This window comes from Panulirus ornatus, chromosome 66 (genome assembly GCF_036320965.1).
Source record: "Panulirus ornatus isolate Po-2019 chromosome 66, ASM3632096v1, whole genome shotgun sequence".
In the NCBI taxonomy this organism is placed as follows: Eukaryota; Metazoa; Arthropoda; class Malacostraca; order Decapoda; family Palinuridae; genus Panulirus; species Panulirus ornatus.
In genome coordinates, this window is record NC_092289.1 from 21,266,242 (window position 1) to 21,278,556 (window position 12,315).

The following is a 12,315-nucleotide window of genomic DNA, read 5'->3' on the forward strand; positions in this document are numbered from 1 at the left end:
GGGAAAATCCCTTTACCTTTTTTTTGTACTTAATAGTACTGGAATATGAGAACAGAAGAAATAGCATTCGCATCAAATTTCTTATTCAAGAAAATTTCATATTTCCTTTTTTATTAGATTTTAACCTTTACTAGTGTCATTACTCATTGGTTGTTTTCCCTCAGGCTAATGCTAGGCTCTGATTGGTTGTCTTTCTATAAGCAGGATAGTCCACATTCATGATTGGCTGAACACACCTCTCCCAGATGTAGTGCTGTTGATTGTCAACAACAGTGACAGATAGGTGGAGGGTTGGAAGTATCTTTCAGTGATTTCTATAGTTATATTCGCATTTTACTCGTCTTAACCTTACTTGTGAATAATCATGACGGTGGCCCAGTTCTTCGGATGTGCGCTGATTGCTTTCGGGCCTCCTATATCTATGTTTTCCATCACCATTGCTTCAGATCCCATCAGAACCATTATGTTGGTGGCCAGGTTAGTGTGGAAATACTAGATGTTATGTTCATGATATGACAGGTTTTCTCATTTTTATTTTCTTGTCAGTGTTGTTAGGTTTGTTAGAAGTGTATGTTGGGACGCTCGTATATTTAAACGTTTCCAAGGATCATATCAAAGGATTTGTGTCAGCGTAATATCTTCTGATGTTCTTACCTAGATTTTAAGCCATTGTGGTAGGACTTTGGGCTAATATATATAAGGTGGTTAAAGGTTTTTTGGGGCTCAACAGAAATCATGCATGAATTTGAAAGAAATGCTGTGAAAGGCCTTTCTGTACCAAGTAGAACTGGTGTTTATTGAAGGGTATGACTTGAAGTATTGTTTTTAAGTAATAACGTTCTTAAAATGATAATGGTAGGGGTAGGATAATCTTGGGAAATGTGGGGTTCAAAGTAAGGTTAGAGTTCCAGTTCAGGGACACCAGAGAAATGACTTACAGATTAGGAAGTGCCACATAAGAGTGAACTGGTGTCACTACATAGAGGAAATAGTATAGACCAGAAGTGTCTGATTGGAGCATTATTTTTTTATCCTGTTGAAATAAATGTAGTGGGCAGGGATATAATGACCTGGGAAAACGTGGGTTCGATTTATTGAAACACTTTTATAAATCAGTAGAATCTGTGAAACCATTAGACTATGGTATTAACATTTTTGATATCCTTCTTTTTATGACATAAACAACCAAACCTAACAAAATTCGCTGAAAAGTGCGAAATGGTAATAATACAATTAACTTTTCTGAGCAGCCTGAATATAAGGTATTTTCTGTAAAAAATATTGTTCTCAGTTTTTGGAATGTTTGTTTACTAGGCACATACACCAAGCAGTGTTTAAGTGCATTTACTTTACCAGTATGCAGCTAAGGTGGTGTAAGGAAGTTAACAACAATGTTGTTGGGGTGTTTGGATTCTAATACTGAATATCAGAGGTTATTTTGACGTATAGCATTGTTTTATTTACTGTTACCATATATTGTCCTTGATCATGTATGGCAAAACAATGCTTCAAAACATACTCCCATGGCCTAGATAATTTTTGCCTTTGCAGTGCTTTTTAGAATCCATGTTATTTTTGTATTACCTCTAAACTCAGACTGTGCAAAAGTGAAACACTAGTAAAAATGAGCGTGAGGTGGGTTTAAGTTATTGTAGCCCAAACATTTTTTTTATGAAAGTGAGGTAAGGGTTATAGATAAGAATATACGGAAGAGATGGAATGTGTTGGAATTGAAATGTTTGAGGACAACTTGCGGTATATGTAAGGTTGATTGTGTAATGAAGGATGGGGTAAAAGAGAGGTAAGGTAATAAGTATGGTTGAGAGAGCTGAATGGGATGTGCTGATATGGTTTAGTTGTATGGAGAGAAAGAGTGAGGAGAGGATGACAAAGGATTTATGAGTCAAAGGTGGAGCAGACTAGGAGAAGGGGTAGACCAGATTGGAGATAGAAGGATGGAGTAGATAAGGTTTTAAGTGATCAGGGGAGATGCAAGTATGCAGTCAAAATTTTAAGTGGTTGGTACCTGAACATGCAGGAGGGTGAAAGGCATAAGTGCCATGGTGTGAATTGACTTTATGGAAAACTTTGTACGAATGTCTTTGCTGTAAAGATGGTCACATCATACTTTTTCTCCACAGTGCTTTCTTCTGGCTCCTTGCATTGCTGTTTTCATCCATCCTCTATAGTGCCTTCACCCAGATACAGGACACCCTTGTTTTTGGAGTCATCTTCTCCGTCTTATTTCAGGAGCTGTTTCGGTGAGTATTGTGTTGAGATGCTCTGTTATATTAAGCTAGATACTCTTTTGAGGGAATGACTAGCATACATTGTTTATATTTGCAGCACCTTACCCTTCAAGGTGTTACCACTGATAGGTCTGTAAAGCTATGAATTATACACATGCAAGAACAAGAGCATATGGCCACATCTCAACTTGACCCTAAATAAAAACTAAATGCATTTACATTTTGTCCCCTTAGCCATCCTTTGTGTTTGAGTGTTATGCATATTATTCAGATTTCGTATTGAACTTGCAAGGTCCATTCTTAAATGGATGCAAGAGCACTAACTGTATTTATTTTGTCTCATTATCATAACTTTATATCCAGTTCCTTAGGGGTGGATCAGGTTCATACAGCCTGTCTTACCACTTGTATGTCATCATTGATACCCTATAATATGTTAAAATGACACATGAACTTATACACTTATAACTTGACCTTTGCTTCATTAGCAAATGTATTCAGGCAGGAGTTCATACCTTCAGGCAAGTCAGTTGCATAGTTCAGTAAGAGTAATGGTTTCAAAACAGAATCCTGGGGCACTCTGCTGGTCACTTTGACCCATTTGCAGAAGGCTCCTTTGACATGTGTCCCTTGTTCCCTTCCACTGGGAACACATTAACCCCCTGTCAATCTGGACATAGTTACTCCTGCTGAATCCCCCAAAATGTACAAGACCCTTTGTGTTTTCCTTGCCTATGATCCCAGATACAAAATGCCTCTCGAGTTATATTTTGTTTATATTTGAAAAGGCATAACTTTAGGACTTAATATTACAGATAAGTATGATTGCATTTCATTATGAATTTTAGTTTCATAAGAAAAAATTGTGTGATTTTTATAATATTTTGGCCTATTACTCTAAATTCGAACACACGCTTATGATTATTATTGAACCACACTATCCTAGATTATTTACACTTATTTTTCATGTGTGGTGTATTGATTTATGGATGCTCAGTTACATTATGGTAAAACATGTAAATTAAAAAGTTATGGCATTTTGAAAGTTGACAAACTTTAGCTGCATTTTTTCCTTTATTTATATTTGATGCTTGGAGCGTTCTGTCTTGTTATGCCTCATTTGCTGAGGCTGATTTTTCTTAGATGCCTGTATGTGTTACTCAAAGAATAATAGATTTATTTCAGAAGAGTAGAATCACTGTTAATGTACAAAATTGATAAACTAATATTTAGTGTGTCTTTAAAGTTTGAATGTGCCTTTTCAAATATGGATGCTTTTGATATTTCCAGTTTTCTGTGGTTCTTACTCATTCAAAAGGCAGAAGGAGGCCTTAAGAAGGTTAGCGATGGGAATATGCAAATCGTGGAGAACAAGCATATTCTGGCCTATGGTGAGTGTTATGATGTGTAGTACTTTTCATTTTTCTATAACAGCTTTTTAGGGATTCTTTTCTTATTCTGTCATCTATTGACAGGACCGAGTGATTATCTGAGATACTTCACATTAGATGGTTAAAACAGTCCCCAAAATGAAACGTTTCTTTGATGCTTCAGTGACCCTTTTTGGCTATCATGAAATACATGAGGCTGGCAGGTGCGTGATCATAGGACTCAACAACTGTACAGAAACCTGCTTGGGCCTTTGATGTTTTGGCGCTAAGTCTTCCTTTAAGAAACTGAGAATTGTTTGGATGTCAAAATTTCTTGCAAACAGTTGCTCTGTTTATACAAAGGACTAATCCATCCTTGTATGGAGTATTAGTCTCACATCTGGGATGGTTCTAGAACTGCAACCTTACTTAACAGAGTTAAGTTGAAAGCAGTCAGACTTATAAACTCCCCTAGGCTAACTTCAAAACTTGTTCTGTTTGTCCTATGGTGCAATATTGGTTCATTTTCCCTTGTCTATTTTTTGCTTCCAAGAGCTGGCTGCTTATGTGCCTCCACGACTAGGTAGACCATGCAATACTGCATCATATGATTACTGTGGTTTTGGCAACTCAAGGGTGGACTGTTTTGATAATTGTTCTTTTTTTTCCCCTACACCTCGAAGCTTTGGAACTCTCTATCCTTTCATGTCTTTCTCAGTAACTAAGACCTGGCATATTTTATTTTGAGACAGGTTTTTCACTTCCTCCAGAATTTGTATTTACTTTCCCTTGTCAATTCTTTTTCCCTTTCATTTATCTGTCTGTATTTCAGTTATGGCCCAGCCTTGACGGGAGGTTTTGTCTGTGAATGGAACCTCTAGTGTAAAAAAGAAAAATAGTGTTATGACAACTGCTGTCTTCTGACCTAGGTCTTGCCCAGGCCTCCTGAGAGGGCAGGAATACTAGTGCAAAATCCTCAGAGTTCAGGCCTCTGTGGGGCATGGGAAAGGGGAGATGAAATTTAAAGATATTGATAAAATAATTATCATAAAACAAAAATTATAAGTAGAGACAGAAAGATTATTGAAATTATCATTTGTTGCTGCTGTCTTTTGTTTCTTGTAGGCCCCCAGGTCCCTCTGGTTCCAAGGCAACCCAGGGGTATCATGTGCTAACCTTTCTCTGTCAGCTTTTGATGGCCCCAGTCTTAGTGCTTTACATAATGTATGATGACATTATCCCTTATGTTATGATGATTACACTTAATGCCTAAAAATCAATGTTCAGTGATATTCATGGTTTAAATGGATGTGTTTGTTTGAGTGCATGAATCATTTTGTTGTCTGTCTTTCAGTTATATCTGATATTTTTCCAGCAGGGGAAGGCAACTTTTTCATCATGTTCATGACTGAAAGGTTAATGAATCTCTTGGTTTAGATGGGCAAGAGGACTCTGACATTCAACAAATGTTTTTGTTCATTGAGATCTGGTTGACCTTCCTTATATTTTGGGTAAACTCCCATCAGAAAAGGATAGTCCAAGTAGGGGTTGTTTGTAATCAAGGGTCAGTATTTTCTTTAGTTTTCTATAGGTGTCTTCATAAATCCCTCTTTCTTCTTGTGGGTATGTTTTCAGATGCTCATAGGGTTATGTCTGCAGGTGAGGTATGTAGATTATAAAAGGAGAAAAACCATTTCTTTACTGTAGAGTGAGCATAATGAGGATCTGTTAATTTTACCTTGTGTTTTACTTTCTTTTGTTCATTTTTGACCCATTTCTTGTTTGTAAGAGACCCAAGACATAGACACCAGTGGTTGCTCTTTGAATGGAGGAAGAATGACCAGCCAATGCTACTGTACCTCCATGTTGCAATATCATAGGCCTGGGTAAGATACTGTATAGACATTGACCTCTGTGAATGAGCTTCTTTTGACTATGCAAATCCTACAATAGTAGAAAGTGATGAATCCTCATAAGTACACCTCATTTGGAAGGGATAGTGAATTGATGTTTTAAACTCCCTCTAAGAAATACCCCTCTCAGATGATCGTAGGGTTTTGCTTGTTATAGAAAAATTTTTTCATGCTTCAGTACTTAAATTGACACTACATGTGTATATGCTTAAAAAAATCTTTGTGTAAGGGGGTAACTTAGGTTTCTTGGGAATAATGATCTGCAATCAAGGTGAATGTTTTCAGTTCTTGAAAAGGTATGGTTAAAATGTTATAACACTAGAACCTTAACCACAAATTTATGATATCGTGCAAACCTTTATTGTGCTATATCTACTTTGTATTTTCTTGTGTTGAATATTTTGACAGTTACAATTGAACTTTGATATAGCTGAATCATCAAAAATTTGAAATTTTCCCTTCTCTGTATTTCAGTGTCTGGATTGGGTTTTGGAATGATATCTGGTGCATTCTCTCTGGTGAATGTTTTGGCTGACATGACTGGGCCAGGAACCATTGGGTTGAAAGGGGACCCTCCCAATTTTTTCATTGCATCAGCTGTCACTAGCTTGGCATTTATTTTGCTCCATGTGTTCTGGGGTGTTTTGTTCTTCAATGCCATCCATCGCCGTGCATACCTTCAACTGGCATATGTTATTTTATGTCACATGCTGGCATCGTGTATAGTAAGTATTACCTATTTCATAAACCCTGAATTTATGTAATTCTCTTTGGTATGATAAAGAAAAAAACATTTACTAGGTCATGTCATTCCATGAGTTGGGCCAGGAACAGACAAAGAGCAGCCACAGTTGCTCACATTCACAGTCTAGCTGTCATGTATAATGCACCAAAACCAGATCCTTTGATCCATTACTAAGCACAACAGACCTTTCCATGAGTTTCCCTGACATTTTTTTTATATGCCCTCTTTTAGCCCATTATCAGCTTGTTGCTTGATGTATAGTGTATTACTCCAGTTCACTCTGTGCATGCCTATCACCCTTTTCAGTGTACAGCCAGGTACTGCAGAGCCTCTCTCCCTCCATCCTTTCATCTCATTTTGCAAATGTTAAAGATATGGATGTCATCATGAATAAGAAACTAGAATACAGAGAACATGTCATGAAGATAGCACTGTTGAGCCAAGTAATGAGTATGATTGTGGGAACTTTCACTACAAGATTGTAAACAGTAAACTATTGATGAAAATAATTATGTATTCATAAGAAGCAAAATTGAATGCTACTGTCATATGGTCACCAACGAAGTAAATGGAAATAAGCAATGTGAAATTCAAAGGCACTTCATGAGCAAAATTAAGGGATGAAATGTATGAACTTTTATGAAAGATTGAAAGAACTGAACATTCCCAACCTTGAAAGAAGAGCAAGAAACAGCTGAAGGTATAAGGGTAGAAGGACTGAATCTAATAGTCTCTCATTAAGGAAGATACTGACTTGTATAATCAAGAATGCCATGGAACATACTGAAAATGAAACACAGAAATATATGAGAACCCAGCCAGGAAGCTAGAACAACTGTTCCATATACTACTCGGAGAAATTAGATACATTTTAGGAAGGAATACAGAAACATTTAAATGAAGACTTGCCATGTGGTTGAAATTATTCCCAGATGAGCCCAGTGTAGTTAATTATGTAATGCAAGTAGCAGCAGAGAGAAGGCATCTTAGTCATCAAACCAGACATGGTGAGCACCACACTACCCCTGCCTGTAGGCTTAATCAGTTTGTAGGTATTCTTAGGTATAAAGGTACTCCCCTTTGCTTTGTTAATTTCCGACATGTATCCTTTTAGCTAGTCTCTCAAAACTCAACGTCTTCATATGTCCACACCATATCAGCTTATTACTACACCTTGCTTTTATGCTATAATTCTTTACATGATCAGCTCTTAGCTTATTACCACACCTCTCACTTGTGCTGTCATTCTTTCACACCACATATTAACATCAAGCATTTTATTTTAAACACAACCACCTTTTCCTGTTCTGTTGTATTTAAGGTATGCAATTTATACTGTTGAGACTAAGAGTACCATTAGAAATATCCAACTTTGCCCTCACATACAGTAAACTCCCTTTTCACACACTCCTCAGTGCACTTGACACTGAAGGTGATGTCATGTACAGAGCTTCAGATTAGGGTGGAGCAATGTGACTTCAAAAGTGGTGGATGAGCACTTCAGTGTATAAGTTTCACACTTTTCCCATTATTCCTTTCCATCTTCCTATTTCAGGAAAGTATTTGTTGTTTTTATGTCATCATAGTTATTTGTTTTTAATCTCCAGTAATGCAATTTTTATGATTTAGAAAATGAAATGAAGCTTAAACTTATTATTTTGAAAATGAAAGGATGCTTAAAGTCATTGAAATATTGAAATACTTTTCAGACTTTGATGAACCCAATGTATGCTGTGACCATTCCAACTGTATGGATCCTTACAGTCCTCTCAGGAGTGCTGTCCTTTATTGTGGCTGGTGGCTCACACAGAACCATCAAAGCTGCCATCCAGGGACATTCAAGGATCCTGCATGTTAATACCAATGAAGGTGGGGACACTATGGTAGATGGAGGTGGAATGTGAACTTTAGTGCTGATAATAGTTTTGTAAGTAACATTTATAATGAACTGGAAACAGAAAATTCCACAAAAATATACGTTTTCATCAGTCAATGATGACCTTTTTAATTTATGCATAGAGGGGATTTGCTGCTGCAAGACTTAAAAGTGGAAATTTCAACATACATGTAATTGGTCATTGGATTGATCTTTATTTTGGAAAAACACATTGTATGGCCACACTAAAGAATTTACAAAATAGGCTTGCAGTCTGAATTGTTTTTACATAAATGTCTATTTATTTTATATCTTGAACGTCATTTACTTTTTGAATTCTGGTAGCCAACCTTTCTGAGTTAGCCAGATCTCAGGAATGAGAATTCTCTCATTTGATTCAACCTGGTTTTATGATGGACATAGGTACTTGCTCATTCAACTGCTAGCTGTAATTTGTAACTTTTAGTATTATATGTTTGGTAAGACAATGACTAGGCAGTGCACCATTTAATCCTATTCAGATTAACATTTTTGCAACATTGTTGCTTCATATCATTAATACTGGTAACTGGAAGAGGTGCCAAAATAGGTTTTTTATGTCATCTCATATTAGTTTTGAAAACTTTCTGCATTTACTGAATAAAACAGTTGCTTTATTATGTAGTGATACTTTACCCTTGTCCTTTTGGTGTTTGCAAAGATTGGGACTGTCCAGTCATTGGATAGTGGAAAATATGGTGATGTATATCGACAATTTACTTTTTCATCTGTAACAAGGCTAATTTACTATAGGATTGTACCATTCATGCCATGCAATATCAAGAGCCGAGGAAACTGGTTTTCATAAAACATTGGTAAGATCTTTCAGTCTCTTATCTAGTTACAGATGGGAATTATATAGAATTACAAAAGAAAAAGAAATGAGGATAAAGTTCGGAGCTCCTTATTCTATCTTTATCCCATTTGATATACATATGTGTGTTCAGTTCTCACTCTTAGTAAACAAAAAATTACAAAAGAAGATTACTCCCCAGTATTTGTTATTTCTATTAATAATAAGCTATTGAATTAAAAGAACAATGTTTGTCATTACTAATTTCTATGATGAAATATAGTGTTTGTAGCAAAGAATGTGGTAGGATGTGACTTAGGGTATACTGGAGTCGACGTGCTGTCAAGAGACTGAACCGGGGCATGTGAAACATCTGCGATAAACCATGGAAAGGTTATTGGGACCTGGACGTGGATAGGAAGCTGTGGTTTTAGTGCATTACACATGTCAGCTAGAGACTGAGTGTGAACAAATGTGGCCTTTATTGTCTATTCCTGGTGCTACCTTGCCGGCACGGGATGGTGATGCTGTTTGCTGTGGGGCGCGGTGGTGCTGGGAATAGATGAAGGCAAGCAAGTATGAATATTTAGATTAGGATGGATGGAGACATTTGAGATAACTAGAGCAATTTACTCCTATTTCTGTTCAATGAACCATTTTAAGGAAAGGAAATCAGGCCAGAACAAAGGTATATATGTGCTGGTCAAGTTACCCCCTGGATGCCATGATGTGATCTTACTGGTTCCCTCGCTGTGTTCTCTTCCCCTTCTGTGGTGCGGGTTTCAACATTTGCTCTTCCCACCTCTTGTGACATCATTTCTCTTGTTAAATTTGCCAATTTGGAGAATCCATATCAAGAGGAGGGGGCATGTGAAGCATCTCAGGATAAACTATGAAAAGGTTTGTGGGGCCTGGATGTGGATAGGGAGCTGTGTTTTAGGTGCATTACACAACATGACAGTTAGAGAATGGGTGAGTGATGTGGCCTATCTTCATCTGTTCCTGGTGATACCTCACTAATGCTGTAAGCCTGTGTCAATGAAAGAATTGAATTGAATGCAGGAATCAGTGATCAAGTTAAAAAAAATGTATGTAGGTGTTAGCAGACTCTACGTACTTGAGGTTACCATCTTGTCAAAGAACTTCTAACCCCAAAGAAGTGTACGTTTCTCATGCTGTTGCATTAACTATGTTGTCAGTCAGTCTGTTCCATTCATTTACCACTCTTATACCGTAAAAGTATTTTTCTACATCATTATTAACAAGTTTCTTACTTAATTTCATATTACTTTCTCTGGTTGCTCTATCCCTACATCTCTCAAAGAACTGCCCACTGTCCACACATCAAACTCTATTCAGTATGGGACTTTGGCAGGAGTTATTGATTCCCAAGTCTTTTGCAAACACAGAATCCTCAATATGATTATGACTTGAAGGTAATGATATCATACTGAGTCTGTCATTTGCTTTGGCCCATCCTCATTACTTTACATTTGTTCAGATTGAATTTCATAACACGTTTCAGATCAGGAATTTTTTCCCTGATTGATACTGAGATTCAAAATACAAATGGGAGGATGGGGTTGAGGATTGAAGGAAGCTGATGCAATTCTCCCCACTTTTCCCCACTTTTCACTTCCCTCCCTTTGCATCATCTGCAAACATATTCATGTATAATCTCATTCCTTCAGGCAAGTCATTGACATAGATAAAGAAGAGTAATGACCCCAGAACAGAACCCTGTTGCACTCCATTGGTCACCTCAAGCCATTTGTTAAAGGCTCTTCTAACATGAATCTTTTGTTCCCTCCCCATCAGAGTTTAGTGTGATTGCTTGGAGATGTTTCCTTGCTTCTCATTTGAATGTAAGTATTAAAATTCTTCTCAGGTGTGCTTGAGCCCATATTACAAATATATGTTCAACTTAAATTTAAGCTATGATTTGTTGGTCTTACTTTTTTCACTTTGTAGATCAGTGGTACATGTGGTTTACTAAGCAATTACTCAGAGTTTTTGATATTTTGAGTTTACAGTTCTTTGATATATTGAACTAAGTCTTTGACTTTCTCTAAATGATTTTTTTTAGAACTGTATTTTAAGCCAGCTGTTCTTTAATATTTTGACCAAGTGTTTACCTTGATATGAGTACAAAACTGATCAAGCACCTTTAAAGATATGATATTTAAATCCAACTCAAAATGATATTTAGTTGCAGTGAGTCATGAAAACGATTCTTTACTTTCTCTGCAGCTTTTGCTGCTCATCCTCACTTTCTGAAATAAGGAAATTAATCTCTTTATTATACAGGTATCTTCATTTTTGTGTATACTCCCATATTCAGTAATGATATATCTTATTTCAGACATGAGATTTTGTCATGGATCTGTGGAATTTTTTTTCCTGATTGGCACTGACATTCAAAAAGCAAAAGGGAGGATTGGGTTGAGGATTGAAGGAAGCTTTGATTCAAGGTAAGCTCTTAACAGACATGGAATAAGCTCAGATTGCAACTTAGAGCATCTGAAAAAAAATTTATGGCTCTAATGAGTCCTTTAAATTCCAAACTTATGAGTTCTTCATTCCAGTATATGTATTACGAGGTTTGGTTAAATACAAACTTTGGGTACAGTAAAAATTACTGTATTTGTTACACATTACTGGATTTGTTACACATAGTAAGTATCTGTTCATATTTTTTACCCTCAAGATGTTTGATATTAACCTTTCTTTTTGGGAGAACATTTTTTTTTTAAGCAGAGACAGCTCAGGGCAACTGTGGCACTCTGCTGGTCACTTCAACCCATTGGTGAATTAATGAAAGGGTAAGAGAGATGTGTGGAAATAAAAAGTTTGGTTAAGAGAGCAGAAGAGGGTGTGTTGAAATGGTTTGGACATATGGGGAGAATGAGTGAGGAAAGATTGGCAAAGACGATATATGTGTCAGAGGTGGAGGGAACAAGGAGAAGCGGGAGACCAAACTGGAGGTGGAAGGATGGAGTGAAAAAGATTTTGAGTGATCAGGGACTGAATTTACAGGAGGATGAGAGGTGTGCATGGAATAGAATGAATTAGAACAATGTGGTTGACATGCTGTAAGTGGATTGAACCAGGGCATGTCAAACATCTGGGGTAAACCACAGAAAGGTTTGTGGGGCCTGGATGTGGATAGGGAGCTGTGGTTTTGGTGCATTACACATGACAGCTAGAGACTGAGTGTGAACGAATGTGGCCTTTATTGTCCGTTTTCCTGGCGCTACTTTGCTGAAGCATGGGGTAGCAGTGCTGTTTCCTGTGGGGTGGGGTCACACCAGGAGTGGATAAAGGCAAGCA

At 37.1% G+C, this 12,315-nt stretch overlaps 2 protein-coding genes across 2 annotated transcripts in view; both read left to right on the plus strand.

Moving 5' to 3' along the window:
- The first annotated feature begins 229 nt into the window (after window positions 1–229).
- aph-1 (gamma-secretase subunit Aph-1) lies at window positions 230–8,810 on the plus strand. The gene is made up of 5 exons (XM_071658125.1): window positions 230–477; window positions 2,142–2,261; window positions 3,540–3,640; window positions 6,007–6,257; window positions 7,987–8,810. Exons 1-5 carry the CDS (start codon window positions 365–367, stop codon window positions 8,179–8,181), a joined length of 780 nt encoding a protein of 259 aa, XP_071514226.1. The 5' UTR covers window positions 230–364; the 3' UTR covers window positions 8,182–8,810.
- Window positions 8,811–11,404: 2,594 nt separating this feature from the next.
- LOC139746870 (two pore channel protein 2-like) overlaps window positions 11,405–12,315 on the plus strand; it is a 108,989-nt gene continuing 108,078 nt past the window's right edge. The window contains exon 1 of the mRNA XM_071658514.1: window positions 11,405–11,456. The gene's annotated coding sequence lies outside the window, so the exon portion shown is untranslated. The remainder of the gene's footprint in view (window positions 11,457–12,315) is intronic.